Source organism: Scyliorhinus torazame, chromosome 13 (assembly GCF_047496885.1).
Source record: "Scyliorhinus torazame isolate Kashiwa2021f chromosome 13, sScyTor2.1, whole genome shotgun sequence".
NCBI lineage: Eukaryota > Metazoa > Chordata > Chondrichthyes > Carcharhiniformes > Scyliorhinidae > Scyliorhinus > Scyliorhinus torazame.
The window spans coordinates 171,370,450-171,384,584 of NC_092719.1; the positions used below are offsets into that span (position 1 = coordinate 171,370,450).

The following is a 14,135-nucleotide window of genomic DNA, read 5'->3' on the forward strand; positions in this document are numbered from 1 at the left end:
CGCGGCGCGATTCCCGCCCCCGCCGAATATCCGGTGCCGGAGAATTCGGCAAACGGCGGGGGCGGGATTCACGCCAGCCCCCGGCGATTCTCCGACCCAGCGACGGGGTCGGAGAATCTCGCCCCCTATCTCAGAATTCGTTTCAATATTTTGCCACCACAGACGTAAGACTGATGGGTCTGTAATTCCCGGAGATTTCCGTACTCCCTTTCTTGAACAAGGGAAACAACATTCGCCTCCCTCCAATCATCCGGTACTGCTCCAGTGGAGAGTGAGTACGCAAAGATCATCGGCAACGGCGCAACGATCCCTTCCCTCGCTTCCCTTGGGTATAGTCCCGTCAGGATCAGGGGACTTGTTGTCGAGATGCTCTAGGGATGAGTGTAGGACCAGGGAGATGGCGTCTGCTGTGGACCGGTTGCGGCGGTATGCGAATTGCAGTGGATCTAGACGTTCTGGGAGTATGGAGTTGATATGCTTTATGACCAACCTCTTGAAGTACTTTATTACGATCGATGTCAGGGCCACTGGATGGTAGTCATTGAGGCACGTTGCCTGGTTCTTCTTTGGCACCAGTATGATGGCAGCACGGTAGCACAAGTGGATAGCACTGTGGTTTCACAGCGCCAGGGTCCCAGGTTTGATTCCCGCTGGGTCACTGCCTGTGCGGAGTCTGCATGTTCTCCCCGTGTCTGCGTGGGTTTCCTCCGGGTGCTTTGGTTTCCTGCCACAATCCAAAGATGTGCAGGTTAGGTGGATTGACCATGATAAATTGCCCTTAGTGTCCAAAAAGGTTTGGAGGGGTTATTGGGTTACGGGGATTGTGTGGAAGTGAGGGCTTAAGTGGGTCGGTGCAGACTCGATGGGCCGAATGGCCTCCTTCTGCACTGTATATTCTATGGTGGTCTTCTTGAAGCAGGTGGGGACCTCGGAGCGGAGTAGGGACAGGTTAAAGATGCCTGCGAACACATCCGCCAGCTGGTTCACGTAGGCTCGACCAGGGATCCCATCTGGACCCATCGCCTTCTAAGGATCACTTTCAGGTAGGCCAATCTGACTTCGGAAGCTGTGACGGTGGGTATGGGTGTGTTTTGGGCTGCTGAGGCACTCAACAGCGGATCAATGGTTTCCTGCTCGAACCGAGCATAGAATGCTCGATCCATCAGCGAGGGGGGCGCTGCTGCTGGAGATACAGCTTGGCTTCACTTTATAACCCATTATGTTGCTTAGGCCTTGCCACAACCGACGAGAGTCTGTAACGCTACTCTGTGACTCTAGCTTGGTCGGATATTCTCTCTTGGCATGCCGGACAGCTTTGCGGAGGTCGTACCTGAATTTCTTGTATAGGTCAGGATCGCCTTGACTTGAACGCCTCAGACCTGTCCTTCGTAGGGAGTCAATCTCCCATAAGCCTTGGTTTCCGGTTGGGGAACGTAGGTATTGCTTTCTTTGGCACGCAGTCATTCACATATTTGCTGATGAAGTCTGTGGCGGTGGTGGCATACCCCAGGGAGGGCAGGATCTGAGACATATATGGATAGCTGGGAGAACAGGGGGGTGAGCAGGTGGTGAAGAATAAGGAGAAGTGGGTGGGGGAGCTGGGGGGGGGGGGGGGGGGGCGATATATTGGGGAGTGTGGAGTGAGGCGCTGTGTAGGGTAAACATGACCTCCTTGTGTGCGAGGATGAGCCTGATACAATTCAAGGTGGTACACAAGGTACATATGACTCGGGCGAGAATTGAGTGAGTTCTTTCAGGGAGTTGCAGATGAGTGCAAGAAATATGGATGGGGACCAGCAAACCATGCACATATATTCTGGGGCTGTGAGATATTGCAGAGATACTGGGCGGAAGTGCTCGTAACACTAACAAGATTGTGGGGGAAGAGGTCGGGCCGGACCCTATGGTGATGATATTCGGGCTATAAGAGAAGCCGGGAACTGATAGAGTGGAGGAAGGTTGATGTCGTGGCCTTCACCTCTCTGATTGCCCGGGGAAGGATGTGAAGTAGCGGTCGGTAACGCTGCTGGAGGTGACGGCCTGGCTAGGAGACTTGCATGACTTTCTCCACCTGGAAAAGATTAAATATGAACTGAAGGGTTCAGCGGAGAGCTTCGAGGCAAGGGTGGGGGCTGTTCGTGGCCTTGTTTGTTCGTGGCCTTGTTTGAGGAGCTGTTTGTCGCAGAGGTGGGGGGGGGGTGGAAAATGAGGAAACCTTGTACAAACTGTATATATTGTGTGATGGGGAGCATGTTCCCTGGATTGCTCATGTTTTGTAACTGTTTGAATAAGTTTGGATAAAATACATTTTTTTTAAAAAGAGGACCCTTGGTGGATGAAATATTCACAACTTTATTATCATATATATAATATATATATATATACATGAGACTTTTACTTCCTTAGAAATAAATGTATGGAAAACTTTTATTTTTGGAACATGAAACTCAAGTGTGTATAGTACACTTGTCTATTTAAATTAAAGTGAGCATTTGATGCTATGTTTTTGTAGGTGGGCGAGATGAAGCTAGAACTGATGGAGCTTCAGCCAAAACTGGAAGTAGCCAAAGTCGAAAATGCTCATATGATGCAGGTAACACCAAACTGAAAATCAATTTACACCAGAGGCTGGATTTACTCTGAATTAGCATATTTTAAGGAGAACTTAAAAACTGTTAATACCATAAACTAATACGAATGTCTACTGCCTCAAAATTGAGAGTCAAACATTGCAAAGAGTTGGCCAACTCTTTTTAAAAAAAAACTTGTTGGGCGCCTCATTTGCTGGGAGCCTCATTTAAATGAAGTCAAGGTCATGTATGTAACTCCACTGACCCATTTCCAGGAGCATGCCTCTCGTTTAAACCACCACAGTATAAATGGCTGCTCACCCCCCTGTTCTCCCAGCTATCCATATATGATCAGGGGGTTGGATAGGGTGGACAGTGAGAGCCTTCTCCCGCGGATGGAAATGGCTGGCACGAGGGGACATAACTTTAAACTGAGGGGTAATAGATATAGGACAGAGGTCAGAGGTAGGTTCTTTACGCAAAGAGTAGTGAGGCCGTGGAATGCCCTACCTGCTCCAGTAGTGAACTCGCCAACATTGAGGGCATTTAAAAGTTTATTGGATAAACATATGGATGATAATGGCATAGTGTAGGTTAGATGGCTTTTGTTTCGGTGCAACATCGTGGGCCGAAGGGCCTGTACTGCGCTGTATTGTTCTATATGTTCTAAGTGCCTATAAAATATCTCTCAGATACATAATGATGTTTGGAGGGGGGACACTTTGTATGCTACTGAAGGTTGCTGTTACTTTGCCTACATAAAGATCTATATAGTATTTTAGAGCATCTATCTCGATTTTTGTTGCTGCTTTATACCAGATAAGTCAGAAGTAAAACTTTAAAAAGGGAATGGATTTCCCAATGTTTCCTGGACATACAAATGGGCTTGACAAAATTAATAGGCCAAGGAAATTATATGGAGACTTTTCTGCATATTATAGCCTCAGATTGTAGAATTATAAAATCAAGAATGATGCAACACAAAAAGAGGCCATTTCCCTGTGTTGACTCCCCTAATTTATTCACTTAGCCTGCAAATAGAATCATAGAAGTTTACAGCATGGAAACAGGCCCTTCGGCCCAACCAGTCCATGCCGCCCAGTTTTTACCATTAAGCTAGTCCCAGTTGCCCGCACTTGGCCCATAACCCTCTATACCCATCTTACACATGTAACTATCTAAATGCTTTTTAAAAGACACAATTGTACCCGCCTCTACTACTACCTCTGGCAGCATATTCCAGACACTCACTACCCTCTGAGTGAAGAAATTGCCCCTCTGGGCCCTTCTGAATCTCTCCCCTCTCACCTTAAACCTATGCCCTCTAGTTTTAGACTCCCCTACCTTTGGGAAAAGATGTTGACTATCTACCTTATCTATGCCCCTCATTATTTTATAGACCTCTATAAGATCACCCCTAAGCCTCCTACGCTCCAGGGAAAAAAGTCCCAGTCTATCCAGCCTCTCCTTATAACTCGAACCATCAAGTCCCGGTAACATCCTAGTAAATCTTTTCTGCACTCTTTCTAGTTTAATAATATCCTTTCTATGATAGGGTGACCAGAACTGCACACAGTATTCCAAGTGTGGCCGTACCAATGTCTTGTACAACTTAAACAAGACGTCCCAACTCCTGTATTCAATGTCTGACCAATGAAACCAAGCATGCCGAATGCCTTCTTCACCATCCTGTCCACCTGCGACTCCACCTTCAAGGAGCTATGAACCTGTACTCCTAGATCTCTTTGTTCTATAACTCTCCCCAACGCCATACCATTAACTGAGTAGGTCCTGGCCTGATTCGATCTGCCAAAATGCATCACCTCACATTTATCTAAATTAAACTCCATCTGCCATTCGTCGGCCCACTGGCCTAATTGATCAAGATCCCGTTGCAATCCTAGATAACCTTCTTCACTATCCACTGTGCCACCAATCTTGGTGTCATCTGCAAACTTACTAACCATGCCTCCTAAATTCTCATCCAAATCATTAATATAAATCACAATTAACAGTGGACCCAGCACCGATCCCTGAGGCACACCACTGGTCACAGGCCTCCAGTTTGAAAAACAACCCTCTACAACCACCCTCTGTCTTCTGTCGTCCAGCCAATTTTGAATCCAATTGGCAACCTCACCCTGGATCCCGTGAGCTTTAACTTTCTGCAACAACCACTTCAAGTCTTTATCTGATTCCCTTTTGAAAATTACTATTGAATTTGCTTCCACTGTGCTTTCAAGGAGTCTATTCCAGATCACAAAAAACTGCTGGAAGGAAAGTGTTTTCTCATGTCCTTTTTGGTTCTTTTTCTAAATACCATAAATATGCCTTCTCTGGGTACAAAACCATCTGCCACAGAAGTAGCTTCTCTTTATTTACTCTATCAAGACTATTCGTGATTTTGAAGATCTCTATCAGATCTTAACCTTCTCTGCACTAAGAAGAACAAACACTTTGCCTGGTGTAATACCAAGAGGGAAGGAAGATGATTATGTTTGTTGGAGGACAATCATCTCAGCTCAGGAATTTGCAGCAGGAGTTCTTCAGGGCAGTGTCCTAGGCCCATCTATCTTCAACTGCTTCATCAATAACCTTTCCTCCTTTGATCAGGATATTTGCTGATGATTGCATGGTGTTCAGTTTCTTTTGTAACTCCTCAGGAAATGAAGCTGTCTGTGCCTCTATGCAGCAACATCTGGGTAAGATGCTGGTTTGGGCTGATGGGTGACAAGTATCATTCGCCTCACTCAAGCACCTGGCAATGACCATCTCCAACAAGGAAGAATCAATCAGCTTCCCTTCGCATTCAATAGCATTACCAAAATTGAATCCCCCACTGTCAACGTATTGTGAATTACAATTGGTCAGAAACTTAACTGGCCCAGCCATCTAAATACTTTGTTTACGAGAATTAGCCATTGGCTGTGAATCTTGCAGTGAGTAACTCACCACCTGTCTTCCCAAAGCATGCCCACTAACTACAGCTTCCAGAACCATTTCCAGTGCAAAGCAACCCACCTGATTAGCATCTGATCCAGCACTAAACCAACATCTAATTATTCACTCCTGTTATTATTTGTACATGGTCGCATCAATGTGTGCAAATTACAAAATGCACTACAGAAAATCATCAAAGCTCCTTCAACACCGTGTAACCCCATGACCTCTGATACCCAGAAGAAAGAGAAAATCAGTGCAGCAGAACACCACCATTTCCAAGTCACACACCATCACGACTTGGAAATATATTGTTGCACTGTTACTGTGTCAAAATCCTGGAAGTCCCTCCCAAACAGCACTGTGGGTCTACCTGCACAACAAGGACTGCAACAGCTCAAGTAGGCGGTTCACCATTATCTTCTCAATGATAATTGGAGTTGGACAATAAGTGCTGTTGGCGATGCCCACATTCCATGAACATATCATGTTCCAGTCCTTATAACGTGGCGTCATATATACAGATTGTTTAATGATCGGGGCTATTCTTGCAGTCGTGAATTATGCCAATAAGGCTGCCACAGATAGAGGGGAATAACAAATATAATTAGATCCATCAAAGTACAGACATTTCACAAGCAGACTACATAGGCATTTGGAAGTCTCATTTTAGGTGCCTGGATAATCTACGTCAAGCCCTACAATAGTACCTTCAAATGTTCTAGAGATTTATATACTGCTTTAGAGAATGTATCAGGGTCTGTACAATGTGTTACAGGATGTACAGGTGTATTTTAATAAAGTGGTTGACACGGTAGTACAGTGGTTAGCATTGTCGCTTTACAGCTCCAGGGCCCCAGGTTCGAATCCCGTCTTGGATCACTGTCTGTGCGGACTCTGCATGTTCTCCCCGTGTTTGCGTGGGTTTTCTCCGAGAACACCGTTTTCCTCCCACAGCCCAAAGACGTGCAGGTTAGGTGGATTGGCCATGCTAAATTGCCCTTAGTGTCCAAAGGGGTTGGGTGGGGTTGCTGAGTTACGGGTATGGGGCGGAGTTGTGGGCTTAAGTGGGTTGCTCTTTCCAAGGGCCAGTGCAGGCTCGATGGGCCTAATGGCCTCCTTCTGCACTGTAAATTCTATGTTCTATGTATTGTAGCCTGTTATGTATTGTATATTATCACAATGGAGAAAAGCTTGTTGCCTCCGGATCCTGAACACGATGATAATAAAAGAGGGGAAAGTATCACTCTCCACAAAATAAAGTGAGTGCACACGGAGGAGAGAGCATGGATCATGGCAGGCAGCAGATAAATAAAGGAAGATATCATTTATACAACAACATTTTTCATGATAGTTGACACATCAGTTGAAGTCACTCCACCCTTTCTGTTCTCACCTCTACGAAATATTTCACTATTAAAGTCCTTTGCATCACATTTCCATCATCTCTGTGCTCGCTGATTTACATTGACAGTGCCTCAATTTTAAAATTCTTATACTTGCTTTCAAAACCTGTAAAACTTCACCACCCTCCCCTACTTCTGTGCGCCCCCCCCCCCCTGTCCATAAACCCTTTGATATCATAGTTCCTCTGAATCTGCATCTCCCATTTTAATTCCTTCACTATTGATGGCAATGCTGTCAGATGCTTAAGCTCTGAAATTCCATCCTGAATTCCATTCTTGCTGCTCTGCAGCTGTCTTCCTATAAGACACTCCTTAAAGCCTACCTCTTTGATCAAGCTTTTGGTTACCTGACCTAATATCTCCTTATGTGATTCAGTGTAAAACTTCATTTGATAATGCTCCTGTGAAATGCCTTGGGATTTTTACTACATTAAAGGCATGATATAAATGTGAGATCTTGTTGTTATCAAAGTCTTCAGACTACTTTCCTCCTAAGATAAAAGTCTACTTTTTCCCTGCTATCCTTTAGACCTTAAAAGTTAGCAAAAAGTGTTTACTTTGCTGGGAAACATTTATCAAAAGATGCTAATAAACTATTGCCCACTTATACCTGAATCATATCTTTATTTTACTTGACTCACCTTTGAGCTGGCAAACCTATTTACTTTTACTCCTAATCTTCTACTTCTGTAACGTATTCCCTGATTGAGATGAAAGCTTGGTGGTTGACAGGCTAAGAAAGCTCCACAGAGAATTGGAGATCTGAAATGATCCTTATTTCATTTAAGCTATCGTCCAGAGGGGCCAGCCTCCAGCAGCCATTTCCTTGCAGTAGCAATGGTGTCTGGGAAGCCATGGGAAAATATTATGTTTAAAGCTGCTACTCAGGATGCCATCTTGGTCCTTGAATCTCTTCCTGGAATTAGGATGCTACAGACATTCCCAGTCACCTCTGTCTCTATGGTTTTCTCAGGCTGCAATGTTCATGTAGGTGTGAGTGTTTCTACTACTAATTCACTATCTCAATAACATACAAAGAACTGACTTTACTGCCTGAGGGAAATTTATGCTCCTTCACTATACCTATTTTGAAAAGCCACCCTCTGGGATTTGGGTCCCTACGCTTTCCAGCTGACAGCAGGCAAACCCTTCATGGAGGAACAGCATTCTGCTGCTCTTGAACACCGAAATACACATGTTAGCTAGTGCCCAGTGCCTCACGCCATGGAATCTGTTAAAATTCAGCAAAGGTTTATCTCCCAAGTGGATGTTTCTGCATTGATGCCATGATGTACTTGCTGAGATTCTTGACACGCCAGCAGATTCTAATCTGGAAGTGCCTGGGTGGGATTTGAAGGGCTGGCCTCATCCTCCAAAGCACTAACTAAGATGTGAAACACAGAAAATGTTGTATAACAGCATAAACAGTAACTCTGCCCTTTTAGAAATAGTGGCTGTGCATAAGGTGCAATGTATTGGAAAAACGTATAAAGCCGATGATGAATTTCCCCATGCTTCTCTTGGTAGCTTATCGCCAGTCATTCATACTTTCCCCTCTCTGTTTGGCAGTGCAGGCTATTAATGCAGGATGCAAGTTTTCAGTGATGGTGTTAACTTAATTTATTCTTTCATGGGATGTGCGCATTGCTGCTAAGACCAGCATTTGCTGCTCATCACTAATTGCCCTTGAACTGAGTGGCTTGCCACACCATTTCAGGTGTCAGTTAAGAGTCTGTGAGTCTGGAGTTCTCTATAGGTCAGATCAGGTAAGGATTCCTTCCCTAAAGCACATTAGTGAACCAGATAGACTTTCACAACAATCAGCAATGATTTCATGGTAACCATTACTGAAATTACATTTTCAATGCCACATTATTAATTGAATTCAATCCCCACCAGTTGTCATGGTGGGATTTGAACCCATTTTCCCAGAAGATTGGACTTGGCCTTTAGATTAAAAGTCCACGAATGTTACCACTCTGCCATTGTCTCCCCTTTCCTTCCCAGATTCTGATTATGGGCCAGCTTTTCCTTGGAAAAGGAAAATACAATGTTTATAGAATTTGGTGGTGAAGAATTTAGCCCATTCGAATACATGCTACCCATGATGATGAGAGCTATTGGTGCACTGTCTCTTAAGCAAATTGTCCTCACTCAAAGTGCCTTTGTGGCAGTAATTATTTGAATATTCATTTAACCCCAGATGCTTACAGAGAAAGAGTACAAAGGGGGAAAGGAGTTGGAGAGGATATGGATTTGAAACAATTACTTTCCTCATCTTAGCCACCCTTGTAAGGTCATTCATTTTCATTCTGCACTGTGCGGCAATTGTTGGGATGGTGAAGATTTTGTAAGTCCAGAATAAAAAATATGAAAATTGGAAAACTGCTTGATGTTTTGTGTAAATGGTAGCACATTTCTTTATATTAATTGGCAAATATCTGTATATTTGTTGTTTATTTCTCAAGGTCATAGAGGTAGAGTCTGCAGCGGTGGAGGCAAAGAGCAAAGTTGTAAAGGTAGATGAAGAAGCAGCTACTGAGAAAGCAGCTGAAGCCCAGGCTTTGAAGAATGAGTGTGAGAGTGAGCTCGCAGAGGCTATTCCAGCTCTGGAAGCAGCACTTTCTGCCTTGGACACTTTGAAGGTAAGTCTCTTTTGTGAGGGCCACGAAGAATCCAGCACAAGTTTCAAGGATACAAAGAATAACATTTATTTACAAAAACATATATATATATACACAACAGCAGCAACCTCATTTGCTGCTTACTCCTTCCTGCTGGTTCCAAACTGGCCAGCTTTATTTATACAGGGAGTCTGTTAATGATTTCTCCGCCCCCCTCATTGGGGAAGCTCATAGTCCCACAGGATTGTGGGATTGTCATTAATCCCCAGCCAGTGGTAAGCAGGCAGGTTATAACATCCCTCCCCCCCAAAGTCCAAGGAATCCACCAAAGACCCTGGCGAAGGAGGGCGGCGGACCCGTTTTGCCGCAGGCCGGACACCATTTGCACGAGGCACTGAATCGGGCGGCGTGTAACGAGACGGAGACCGGCGCTTCCGTGATGAACGGCGTAACGGATGTACATCCACGGCCCATGGGCCCAAGGATTCCCCCTCTGATGCGTCCTGTCTCCATCTCGGAGTCATAGTCTGCTGCCTCTGTCATCTCGGCGTCTCTATCTCCGCGCGGTTCTGTAACGACCTGCGCAGGCTTTGAGTGAGGCACCAGAGGAAGATTTTGAGGACTACTTTCCATTGTCTCTGGTCTCTGCGGCTGTAGAAATGAGCTCCGGGCGCGGAGAATCTTTGGAAGGGATAGTCTTCAGGACCGAATGTGGTCTACATGTTTGTGCTGGAGACGACCCTGGGCTTGCACCTGGTAAGATATAGGGCCCGTTTGGCGAAAGATTATGCCAGGGACCCACTGGGCACCACCAGCAAAATTGCGAACGAACACTGGGTCACCGGGCGCAAACTGCCGTATCGGCCGATGCCGAGAAAAACGCTGTCCCTGCCATTCTTGTGTGCGGAGTACTTTTGCGCCAATGTCCGGGAAAACCATACTAAGGCGTGTGCGAAGTCTCCGGCCCATTAGGGGTTCTGCGGGAGCTACCCCAGTCACCACATGGGGGGTGGTCCTATACGAAAACAAAACGTGAGACAGTCTTGTGTCCATTGACCCGGAAGACTGCTTCTTAAGGCCTCGTTTGAATGTCTGCACTGCGCGCTCCGCCAACCCATTTGAAGCCGGGTGGTAAGGGGCAGTGCGGATATGGCGTATGCCGTTCATCTTCATGAACCTCGTAAAACTCCTCACTGGTGAATGGAGTGCCGTTATCCGTGACCAACACCTCGGGGAGGCTATGTGTACTAAAAGACAAACGCGTCTTCTCAATTGTTGCGCAGGACGTTGTGCCTAGCATCTTATGCACCTCTAGCCATTTAGACTGGGCATCAATTAATAAAAGGAACATGGATCCTTGAAAAGGGCCGGCGAAATCTGCATGCAAGCATAGCCAAGGCCGCCCTGGCCATTCCCAGTGATGTAGGGGCGCGGCCGGCGGAAGCTTCTGATGCCCCTGACAAATGGAGCAGTTTTGGGCCACCTTCTCAATGTCGGCGGCGAGGCCTGGCCACCAAACATAACTCCGGGCCAACATTTTCATTTTGGTCACACCTGGATGCCCATTGTGCAAGTCTCTTAGTATCAGCTCCTGTCGTTTTTCCGGGACAATCACACACGTCCCCCACAAGAGGATGCCGTCTTCCACGCTGAATTCTGACAGCTTGGAGGAAAATGCCCGCAACTCGCCTGGGAGCTGTCTATGCTGCCCACCATACAGGACTATATGTCGAACCTTTGACAGGACTGGCTCCGTCTGGGTCCACTCACGGATCTGTGATGCCGTGACAGGCAAGGTGTCCATAAAATTTAGGGTTGCAACCACCTCACCGGTCGTGGGGGTCGACAGGGGGCCGGTCGATAAAGGCAATCGGCTCAGTGCGCCGGCATTCGCTATCTGCGTTCCTGGTTTGTGCTCCAGAGAATACTCGTATGCAGCGAGCAACAAAGCCCAGCGCTGGATCAGTGCGGAAGCAATGGGTGGTATTGGCTTATCCTCTCTGAAAAGTCCCAGCAGAGGCTTATGATCAGTCACAATAGTGAAGTGGCGGCCATACACGTACTGGTGGAAACGTTTCACCGCAAAGACCACTGCCAGGCCCACCTTCTCGATCTGCTCGTACTTTTTTTCCGCTGTAGTCAATGTGCGGGATTCAAAAGCTATCGGCCGCTCGGCCCCGTTCTCCATCTTGTGGGACAGGATGGCCGCAATACCATACGGGGATGCATCACATGTGACGAGCAAAGGCTTTCCAGGATCATAGTGGGTTAGTTACCCAGACGACGACAATTGTTGTTTTACCCGCCGGAAAGCGGTTTCTTGTGGCTGGCCCCAAACCCAGGTGTGATTTTTCTTTAGCAGAAGATGCAACGGGGCCAGCGTAGTTGCCAGATTGGGGAGGAACTTCCCGTAATAGTTTACGAGGCCGAGAAAAGAACGAAGATGCGAAGTGTCAGTCGGGGCGGGGGCCTGTTGAATCGCGCACACCTTCTCTGCGATGGGGTGCAAACCTTTGCGGTGCATCCGATAACCCAGGTAGACTACTTCCTTCGCCTGAAAAACGCACTTTGTGCGACGTAAACGGACTCCAGCCTCCAAAAAGCATCTGAGGACAGCCTCCAGATTTTCCAAATGTTCCTGCTCCGACGTGCCTGTGATCAAAACGTCATTCCCGTAACAGCCTCCCCGAACAGGCACCGGAATGTGGCGACTAGGGGCTTTTCACAGTAACTTAATTTGAAGCTTACTTATGACAATAAGCGATTTTCATTTCATTTCATTTCATCTAAGTAGACAGCGACACGCGGTAAACCTCTCAAAATGCCCTCCATAATGCGTTGAAAAATAGCGCAGGGAGAGGATACTCCAAAGGGCAAACGTGTACATTCATACAGGCCCCGGTGTGTATTAATCGTTACATATGGTCGGGAGGCAGGGTCCAGCTCCAACTTTAGGTAGGCGTGACTAATATCTAATGTTGTGAACGAGAGTCCACCTGCAAGCTTTGCGTAGAGATCCTCTATGCGAGGCATTGGATATCGGTCGAGTCGGGAAGCCGTATTCACTGTACGTTTATAGTCGCCGCACAAGCGGACTGTGGCATCTGGCTTCATTACAGGTACAATTGGTGCTGCCCAGTCAGCGAAACGGACGGGCCTGATAATACCCAAAGTTTCCAAACGAGTGAGCTCCCCTTCTACCTTCTCTTTTTTTTTTAAAAATATGTTTATTCAAAGTTTTTCCAACAAAAATTTTCAACCAATTAAACCCCCCCCCCCGTAACAGAAAAGAAAAAGAGAAGGAACAGAACAAAACATAAACATATCAATCCAACATAATACAGAACTTGTACAATGGGTACCTCTCGCACATATTGACTCTCCCATACGTTTATGTTTTTCCTTTTTCAAGTGCCCCTAGGAAAACCCTCTTCCCCGCCCACCCATACACCCACCCTCCGAAAGAGACACCCCCCCCTCCCCTCCCCCCCCTCCCTCCCTGGGTTGCTGCTGCTGCTGACCGACCTCCTTCTAGCGCTCTATGAGATAGTCTAGGAACGGTTGCCACTGCCTGTAGAACCCCTGCGCACACCCTCTCAAGACCAACTTTATCCTCTCCAACTTGATGAACCCTGCCATGTCATTTATCTAGGCTTCCACACTGGGGGGCTTCGTGTCTTTCCATATTAGCAAGATCCTCCGCCGGGCTACCAGGGACGCAAAGGCCAGAATACCGGCCTCTTTCGCCTCCTGCACTCCCGGCTCGTCCGCCACCCCAAATAGTGCCAGCCCCTAACTTGGCTTGACCTGTACTTTCACCATCTTAGACATAGTCCTCGCGAAACCTCTCCAGAACCCATCCAGTGCCGGGCACGACCAGAACATATGGCCGTGATTCGCCGGGCTTCCTGAGCACCTCCCATATCTGTCCTCCACCCCAAAGAACCTACTCAGCCTCGCCCCTGTCATATGCGCTCTGTGAATAACCTTAAACTGTATCAGGCCTGGCACATGAGGAAGAGGAATTAACCCTACTCAGGGCATCAGCCCACAGACCCTCTTCAATCTCCTCCCCCAACTCCTCCTCCCATTTGCCCTTCAGCTCCTCTACCGAAGCCTCCTCCTCTTCTTTCATCTCCTGATATATCACCGAAACCTTGCCTTCTCCGACCCATACACCAGAAATCACCCTGTCCTGAATCCCCTGTGCCGGGAGCAACGGAAATTCCCTCACCTGCCGCCTCACAAACGCCCTCACCTGCATGTACCTGAACTCATTTCCCGGGGGTATCCCAAACTTCTCCTCCAGCGCCCCTAGGCTCGCAAACATCCCATCTACAAACAGGTCCCCCATCCTTCTGATCCCTGCCCGATGCCAGCTCTGAAACCCCCCGTCCATCCTTCCTGGGACAAACCGATGGTTATCTCTAATCGGGGACCACGCCGAGGCTCCCATCTCACCCCTGTGTCATCTCCACTGCCCCCAGGTCCTTAGCGTTGCCGCCACCACCGGACTCGTGGTGTACCTTGTCGGCGAGAGCGGCAGCGGTGCCGTCACCAGCGCCCTCAGGCTCGTTCCTTTGCAGGACGCCATC

The 14,135-nt window shown here is 47.2% G+C and overlaps 1 protein-coding gene across 1 annotated transcript in view; it reads left to right on the plus strand.

Moving 5' to 3' along the window:
• Positions 1-14,135, plus strand: part of dnah12 (dynein, axonemal, heavy chain 12) — a 475,562-nt gene that overhangs the window by 313,979 nt on the left and 147,448 nt on the right. The window contains exons 48-49 of the mRNA XM_072472436.1: positions 2,513-2,593; positions 9,385-9,561. Of these exons, the coding sequence (XP_072328537.1) occupies positions 2,513-2,593; positions 9,385-9,561 (258 nt within the window). The remainder of the gene's footprint in view (positions 1-2,512; positions 2,594-9,384; positions 9,562-14,135) is intronic.